Genomic DNA, 9,129 nt, shown 5'->3' with positions numbered 1-9,129 from the left:
GTAAACCCTCATAAACAAGACAAAGACAACCACATGTGACCAAGCTAAACTCCGTAAAGGAGAAATCATACAACATAAGACCAACGAATAGTCACAGCGCTATGGCTGCAGACAATGACATTATTTTAACGTCATTAATAAATAAAAAAAAATCCCTCCACTCAACCTACCTCATTGTAATTGTGATAATTACTGATTGCAAATGTAACAGAAAAATAGCTGCAGACTATTCGTGCTTCCTAAAGGCGTCACACCTCGGAAACACACTAGAAATATGAAACTTACCACAGTAGTGGCAGCACATTAATTTCGGGTATGGTTGTATAGCTTTCCGACAGTCCGTGAATGCAGCATTAACAGCTCTCATTGCGCCCCAGCAGGAAGCGTCAGGAACAAACAGGCACCAAACTTTAATGAAGCAAAGGGCATCCCGCGTGCAGGGTCATCATGTCTCTATCGGCGCAGTTTGGCGCTCTGAGGACCAGAGATCTGCGCGAGCTGCTGCAAGACGAAGACAGAATCAATCACATCATCAGGTGCAGCGACAAGGTGACTATCTGACAGAGGGACATAGACAATAAATATTTATTTCAACCATACAAATAACTTGTATTGCAGGCTAAAACGACGTTGATTAAATTACTTGTTCTTCTATCAAATAAAACTCTCTCTCTCTCTGGATTCACCGCTTCTTGAACGATATGTGGTCATTTCCAGTTTCAGGGGCTGCAGAGGGCAGCAGACAACATGCTGCTTTCAAATCAAAAACTGGCAAAAGTCGGTCTCTCTCAAAAACCTCAATTTAGAGATGCTAAGTTGCTTCTTGCAATGAAGTACAAGGAAGTGGACAAACTCAGAGGCGTCATCCAGGCCAAACAAGAACAACTGGGTCAGTTCTGAAACCTATTCTGTATTTAATCTGGCTGCTTTAACGCCATCGCCATTTCCTACATTTGCTCATTTCTATTATTTATTTTATTTTGTAGCAGAAAAATACAGCGCTCATTATTACCAGCAGTGTCTCCTGAAGAAGATAAGTCATGCAGAGGAGGAGTGTGAGGTAACTTATCAGTTTGATTTGCATACATCATATATCAGCCTGTGTTAAAGTACTGCATATATTCAGTTACCTCATTAATCATTTGTTTCAATTCACAGCAGACAATGAGGTGGTGCTTAACAAGTGATCTTGTTGTAACACACCAAAAGACACGAGTATCCCTTCTAAGGTCACGAGCAAGCTAATGTGTCCCTTCTGCAAATAAACTTTACATACTGACATGTGTGCATATGAGACTAGAGTTCATAATCCAGTCTCAGCACAAAGACATTAGAGGTTTGCTTAGCATTTCCTTCATGAGAGACTTGTTTTGTTTGTCACATATTGGATTATATTAAATTTAAGTTAATCTGGCTGCTCTCAGGTGATATTTATATAGTCGTACACCCTCTGGTGAGCCACTTACAAACCACCACCCCTCTCATGAAAAAGGCCTGGAGGATAAAACAGCATTTAAGTGATGAACAAGAACAAAATGTCCGACTCGTAGGAGAAACAGCTGGTTGGCAGGAGAGATAAGCAGACAAATAATACTTGTCAGGCTAGTTTTTTCACACTCAAACATTCAGGCTGTTTTGAAGCAAAGGAGAGGTCTAATCTGGTGGAACATAATATCCATTGTGTGTGTGTTTTTGAAAATAATGAGATATGTCTCCCAACAGCTGCTGTTTCAGAGGTTTGCTGAGGAGAAAACACCGCTGGCAGATTTCTTGGATTCCTTTCTCACCCTGCAGAAACTCCACCACATCAGGTTGGTCCTGGTGAAGAAACTCCAGGACATTACAGAACTTAAATCAACACAAAGGCTCAGTGAGGTTCACCCCAATGCTCAGCTTTTCTCAGCGCGTTCTCCTGAGCAGATCCATAACACCTGCCTCCCAGTCTGCGGTCTAACCACAGCTGTTGTCTTACCTGCCTGCTGCCACCCTCCATTCCTGCTGCCCTTTGGCACCCATGTAAACGCTGCGCAGTGTCTACAGCATTTACCATTTTGTCATGATTACAATGAGTCCCTGCATGCAGGAGCTCATGGACGAGGCCCCAAATGGCCCCCAAGACCCGTCCGTCTTCAGCCACTGAAGGTGCAGCAGAGGAGACACCAACAAGCACCACAGTGAAGTCTAATCCAGCCTCAGATACATGTTATTCATTTGATCAAGGTTAACAAAGTGAAATGGCATCAAATGCTTTTGCAGATTTAGACTTTATTTTTATTTAAATTCTTGAACGGTTGTTTGTGTTAAGACAACGTAAATAAACACTGATGGACAGAGAAGTTTGGCATTTAAGGGGCGGAAAAACATATTTGGATATCTCAAACTTTGTACTGTTTTGGTACCAAAACCCAGGTATTATATTGGCAGGTATAGACAATGGCTGGATATATTAAGTATAGAGGAAGTAATCGATTTTTTTTTCACCGTGGCATGTTACAGTATATAGAGCTCAGACAATGTTTTGCAGCTGTCAGACAGTGTCTCCTATTTTATGAATGAGTTGTGAAAAAGTACACACTGAGAGCTTTAGACATTTACATAAACCTGCCTTTTTTCTTGTACTTTTGACTTGGACTGTCCTACTGAGAGACTTTGATTGAGGAAAACTATCCAAATATGAGCTCAGTGTTGTATCCTTAATCCAACCGTCCAATCATCACGGTTCGAATACTTACTAAATTACTGACACATATTAAAATAATACTCGTTTAAATTCCACTACAACAGAAATCCTGAGGTGCAATAAGGACACAGCAAAAACACTGAAAAGACAATTCCCCCTTTGAGTGTCATATATTATTAATAATCTGAAGTTCAAACCACTCCAGCACCATTTCTGTGATGAAACGCTGTAATCTATGGCCTATTTTCTGAGGTTGCCTTGCTGATTTGTGATTTCCTACATTTCCAAGTCTTCAAACACCCCACAGAGACAGGTACTGAATGAATTACCATTTAGTGCATTAAAGAAATATCTGTCACTTACTGCAGCACAGAACACGTTTCAGTGTACATTTGGTCAGTTATCTGCAGGAGGTAGTACACCAGATAACAACATGGAATCAGCAATAGCTGCTTTAACTGAGTTTAAGTTTTTTAACGAGGTCACAAACTTCATTGAACTTGTTGTACATAAAGAGTTTCTCAACTAAGCCCCACTTGCTGAACTGGATGTTCATTAGTTTGTCCAAGACGCCAAAACTTGTTTCTGCCAGATGACAAACAACACCCATTTTAAACAGCTGATTGCTCAAAGGTGTCACCATCATGTGTGGTAAGAACACATTTGTGTTTCCTTGAGTGATACAGAAAAAACACACTGTTGGTTCAGTGAACTTGAACTGCTCACCGACACTCGATAGCTCCGATTGTTTCTGTGCAGAGACTCCTGCCAAGGTCAGCAAAGGACCACGAACAACACTCTATTTACTTTAAGCTAAATTACCCCTGTTCATCCTAATATTTACCAGCACATCTTTTCATAAAAGGCTAAGGCTAATCCTGTAAAACTCATCACTTGTTCAATATCTTTGTGTCCCACCCCCTTCAATCGACTCGCCTAAACACTCATGAGGGTTAGCCAGAGTGCCATATGGCCCAGTGCAGCTTGCCATACTAACTCAACCATGGGGAAACCTCACTGGCACTACAGGAGAGGACGGAGCATGTTCAGAGGCTTTTGTTACTCCACAGACTTCAGTTACATCTTTGTCAGCAGCCTCTTTTGTCCCACAAGACTCAAATTGGGCAATTTTCTTGTCTGTCAGCTGATTGTTTTGTGCTTTTCACCTCCGTAACTTTGCATTGTTTGATGGAGATCCTGGAATATGTGTAATATTAAGATTTCAAGTGGCTCCCAAATGATAATTAAAAATGCCACAACAAAGCCATCTTTACTGTAAAGCAGAAAGTATCTGATATACTATTAGAATTTTAGAATTAGGGTGTTTTATCTTCACATTGTTCATCTGAAAGGCCTCATGTAAAGGGGATTATACAGTAGAGTGTCTATAACAGCATCCGGTAGTAGAGCAGGTACAAAGTGACACTTGGACAAAAACCAGTGATGGATATTTTTGGTTTATTCCATTCATACTGCGTTTCATTTGTGGATGTGGTTCCAGTGTCCTGTTTTATTATTACATATTATATATCTATTTCATGTGTAACGTTCATAGATTGCACAGTATTAAATATATTTGTGGCATTTTTAGCATTTCAGTTTTCTAACCCAAACCAAAAATTCACTTCGGCAGTATGGAGTACATTATATTCTTAATGGAGCTCATCCAATAACTTGATTAATCAACAAGTCGATTGATAGAAAATCAGCAAAATCAAACCAAATATTCCACAGGTCCAGTCTTATATGACAGTAAATAGAGTATTTTGGGGTTTTTGGAGTGTTAGTTGGACAAAACAGGAGATTTGATGAAATTGTGTACAATTTATTCTACATAGACCAAAAGTCTAATTGATTCATTGTAAAAAATGGTCGGAAGATCAATCTATAATTAATAATAATAATTAATAAACGCTAATTGCAACCCTAATTCCGAAAAAAAAAATCATGTGGAAGACATGATTATAAAAACAGTAAAGTTTCACCTGAAAACAGACATGAAATACAAAACCCAACAACAACAAGACAATCTAGAAAACCAATAAGTTATTGTGCTTGAAGACAGCATTGTAAATAACTCCTCAGCAGACATTTTGACTCATCATAATAGGAAAAGCACACGTGTTACTAATAACTGTTCAATACCAGGACCCTGAAACTGAAGCAGCAAAATGGAATTCAGCCACCATTCATTTCTTACAGTGACATGTCAAAATGTCTTCTCCTTTTGTGCGCAAGTCAGCATAAAATTCCACATGAATCATCCCTGCCGTTTTTTCTTTTTGAGTTCTGCCTCTTTAACAAGACTCACATGCAGTTTCATCCCTGAGGAGGAACAGGTCCGGACGAGCAGCAGCCATAGACAACACCATCTCTCTGAAGCACGTGCTGTCCTGGCTTTGCCACACCAATAACACGACTCTGGCTCCAAACCAGCAGTCAGACATGTCAGAGCGGAGCCTCCCAGGACTGCTGACAACTTTTCACAGCTCTTTTGATCTGCTCGTAGCTCACAAACATCACAATGTTCCAGGAACCCAGGCGAAGAAACGATGGCATGAATCTATAAAAAGAACGAGACATACATACAATTAACTTCTGTGTTAGTGATTGTGACATGCTAGCTTTTGATAACCACACTGCATACCCCTTATAGAAAGCTGTGGGTCCCTCTTTCATCAGCATGGTTAAGGCGCAGTTAATGGCACCGCTGTACTGCCCGGGCACTGAATTCATGTAGCGGGTTTTTACCACATCCACCGGAGACGCTACAATGGTGGTGCAGAAACCTGCTGCGAAGGCTGCTGTGAAGTGACACGGCATGTTGTCTGTAGGAAACAAAACGTTTGCTTTAGTTATTAGAAAAGGGCCACAAACAAGACCATGTTGCCTCAGTGTGAAGTGTTTGCACTTGCCTGTCATCAGGTCGTACTTCAGGATGAGCTCTTTGATGATGTCATAGGTCACCAGCTCGGAGCAGTTTACGATGGCATTACGAGTTATATTTGGCAAACAACCTGAAAACATAGTTCAACATTGTAAACAAGAAGTTTGAAACACTCCAGGACATTTAAAAAAACGCATTCTTATTTCTTGTCAAAACCTGGAGACTACATTACCCACAATGCAACTCTAACTGCCGACAGTTGGGTCGGAGATTCTGGCGTGTTATGCTAGCAGCAGCTAATGTATCCTGGAGCTGCGAGCATCAAGCAGAAATGAGGAGCGCGCTGCAGAGGTCTGGTAAGCTCACTTCTTTTCAACTCCATGCTCCGAGATTTCTTTTATTTTCAAACTTGTAGTCCTAACCGACCAATTTATCCCTTTTTAGCAATTTAGCCACAAAAAAAATGTATACAACTTTTTTACATATGTAGTAGTGCTCCGGAAGTTCCCCTTTAAGAACGGATATTATTCAACATATAATATACATATATAATATATACATATAATATGTAAAGTCAAGTACGTCATGGCTTAATTTCTGTAACTTACTTAAAGATCACTACAGCGCTGCTTCCCATTTAGAGATTATCACTGACTTTGCAACAGTAACACCTGCTGTGCAGTAACATTACAAATTAATGTATCATTTACCTTTCCAGAGCCCTTTGACGCCCTCGACCCTGGCAATGGTCTTGTAGGCATCGATGGTGCTGCTGTACCTCTTCACAGAGCCACTCTCAGGCAGGCGGACCTGAGCCTGGAACCTGACTTTCACCACATCAGTGGGCTGAGCGAGGGCCACAGCCATCGCCCCTGTGGTGCAGCCCGCCAGCAGCCGAGTCCCGATTCCCGCATCTGTGACACAAGCAATGCATATGAGACACTTGTTTTCCTCTGACACCTCTGATGCAAGTTAACACAGTTATTAGAGAGTGAGCAGGGGTGCAGTTTTGATAATCATGACAGTGATTAACGAATGGAATTAAGTAGAGGCAAAAGTAGAAAATTGGCCGTTAGGCTTTATCTGCTTTTTATGACAGTCAATGAACAATTTTACTGGCAAGCAATAACAACATGATGCATAAAAAGATTTCCCTCAATTCTGAAAGCTTCATTTTAAGCATTTGCATTATTAAACAACCAGGTGTAAGACTGCAGCGGGACACAAACTCATTGTTTACTTCAGGAAACCACTCTGATTGTTAACTTTCAGACTGGTTCAACTAGTTATCTGCACTGGATGAGGACGGAAACCTGGTCTGCAGAAAAGCCTCTCGGGCTGAAAAACCTTCAGGTTAATGTTGTTGCAGTGATGGAGGGGGGGCAGGTAATAAACACAGATCTGCTCCCTGAAAGAGGAATCTGCCCTGAGCTCTACATCCTGGAGCTAGTTTTCTGTAAAACCAGTTCAGAGAACGCAGCTCGCTCAATCGTCAGGCTTTCTAAGCACTTAAATAGTTTTATGATCTGTGTTCATTTATTTATCCAACAATGTAAACAATATTTTATTTGGGGGTAGCATTTGAACAGTCTCAGCTCTCCTTCATTAGCTCAGTATAATTCCTCCTAACTGGTTGTTGTTGGAGCAAGTCGATGTTTCTCTTTAAAGAACAGATTTATTTTTATTTAAATTGTTTTGATTATATTCAAGATACAGTGATGACCCAGACTCAGGCATCTCCAAAAAACCTGAAATCCAAGCTGTTATTTTGTCTTGTGTTTCTAACTGCAGGTCAGAATAAGTAATGATTAGAGCTGCAACGATTAGTTTATTAATCAATTAGTCAATGAATGATCAAATAAATGTTAGCTGCACCCCTAGTAATGATCTGAAACATTCTGGCACATACTGTCTGACCCCATGGTGTAGAACTGCTTCATGGAGTCATACAGGCCGATGCGGATGGAGGCAAAGCTCATCTGCCTCTGCAGCCCTGCCACCAGTCCACTGTAGAGGCTCCTCGGGCCCTCAGTCTTCACCATGGTGAACAGGGTGCCAAACACACCTCTGTACTTCGCCTTCTGGCCCTCCAACGACAGCCTGGATTCACCTTGAATCTAAAGCGGCAAACAACAAAATGTGTTAATTCCTTCACAGGTCACTGATGACGTTTTGAAACGTGGACTGAGTTTCTCAACAGTCTGAAGAGAAGAAAAGAAGAAAAATGTGTAGATACCACACCGAGAACATGTCTTGTTTCCAGGCGTCCACATAAACTACACATGGTGACTTTTTCAAGGCTGATTCTGATGTGCAGAGCCAATATTCCTACATTTGTTTTAAAGCCAAAAAATAAACTGAAATTTAATATTGATGCAGAATTATATCCTTGCATTGTGTAAAGTGCTTTGACAGCATTTAGACTGAAGATGAAATTTACAGAAAACATAATTAAAATAATATTAGGTATAGTCACAAATATCATGAGGGGATTGCTTGGGGGATTTAATGACCTCAGTATTTCAGAGTATCCTACCACTGACTTTATGTACAGTAGCTCCTCACCTGCAGTCTGACTTTGGCTGTGTCCAGGGGGAAAGTGACCAGGTCGGCCACACAGCCAGCTGCCCCAGCTGAAAAGATCTTGACAGCGACCGTTGGGGCCAGATCCGCAGTTTTTCCACCGGCCATGATGAATGATGACAGCTCACAGGATCAACAACGCCAAAGCCCGTAAATCAGAAAACAGACAAAGCAGCTCCTGTGTCCGCATTAAAGGATCATATCCTAGTTACGTTAAATATTAGAGCGAGCTAATCGTTCTGTCTCTTCATGACAGATCCAGCTGCTGCAGCCAACGTCAAGTCTCAGGTATCGAAAAGTTTGTCTTTTGATCGCAAAGTCCTCTTGTTGTGCCATCAGCCACAAAAAAACTCCAAACTATCATGCCACTTTAAATTTAAAAACAAAACAAAACACACACACACACACACACAAACAGCGGGTTTCCTCAAAGAACCGCACAGCACCGCAAACACCCAACCTTAATATCAGCTACACGAGCTGCCAGACTGACTGCGACCTCTCCCGCACAGCTGCTGGCTCTTTTAAAGGCAGCTGCAGCTGCACCGCCCCGCGTGCAAAACCAGACACACTACAAACTTGCTCCACGCCTCTGGAATGCCAACAGCCTCTCTAGTTACCATAGTAACCTTTGACCAATAAGTCTTTTCTTGGCTCGTGATTCACGTGCATTAAAAAAACACAATCGCCAGTCATACTGTCATCAGGTGCAACACCCATTTGATTAATGAATGCTTTGTTTGTGGTCGTGTTAGTTTTTAACAGGTTGAACTTTGTTTTAAGGTGGAATGAGCTCATTGTTGCCCCTCGTGGCTGTTGGAGGAAATACACGAGCCGCAGTTGTAGTCTGTGTACTCGTGGGTGTTTTCTGCCCTTCTGCATTTTTGAGCTACCTGGCCTTAAGACAGAAGTGTGCAACAGCCAATGAAGCACAGGTCCAAACAGCCAGGACAAAAATCATAATACAAAACACATAAAA

The 9,129-nt window shown here is 41.4% G+C and overlaps 2 protein-coding genes across 4 annotated transcripts; one reads left to right on the top strand and one right to left on the bottom strand.

Annotated features, from left to right (window-relative positions):
* Positions 1–447: 447 nt before the first annotated feature.
* Positions 448–2,321, top strand: LOC139284871 (vacuolar protein sorting-associated protein 37D-like). The gene is made up of 4 exons (XM_070905207.1): positions 448–549; positions 718–889; positions 987–1,060; positions 1,723–2,321. The coding sequence occupies exons 1-4, from the start codon at positions 448–450 to the stop codon at positions 2,176–2,178; spliced, it is 804 nt and encodes a 267-aa protein (XP_070761308.1). The 3' UTR covers positions 2,179–2,321.
* Positions 2,322–4,121: 1,800 nt separating this feature from the next.
* Positions 4,122–8,258, bottom strand: LOC139284943 (dicarboxylate carrier UCP2-like). Of its 3 annotated transcripts, XM_070905328.1 has the most exons (6): positions 8,133–8,258; positions 7,477–7,684; positions 6,278–6,481; positions 5,596–5,697; positions 5,328–5,508; positions 4,122–5,243 (listed from the first exon to the last, which is right to left on the bottom strand). In XM_070905328.1, the coding sequence occupies exons 1-6, from the start codon at positions 8,256–8,258 to the stop codon at positions 5,129–5,131; spliced, it is 936 nt and encodes a 311-aa protein (XP_070761429.1). In that variant the 3' UTR covers positions 4,122–5,128. The 3 variants fall into 3 exon arrangements, with proteins under 3 accessions (XP_070761429.1, XP_070761430.1, XP_070761431.1); XM_070905329.1 differs by lacking the exon at positions 5,596–5,697; XM_070905330.1 differs by lacking the exon at positions 6,278–6,481.
* Positions 8,259–9,129: the final 871 nt, after the last annotated feature.

This window comes from Enoplosus armatus, chromosome 5 (assembly GCF_043641665.1).
Source record: "Enoplosus armatus isolate fEnoArm2 chromosome 5, fEnoArm2.hap1, whole genome shotgun sequence".
Taxonomy (NCBI): Eukaryota; Metazoa; Chordata; class Actinopteri; order Centrarchiformes; family Enoplosidae; genus Enoplosus; species Enoplosus armatus.
This window is presented reverse-complemented; position numbering and strand designations above follow the sequence as displayed.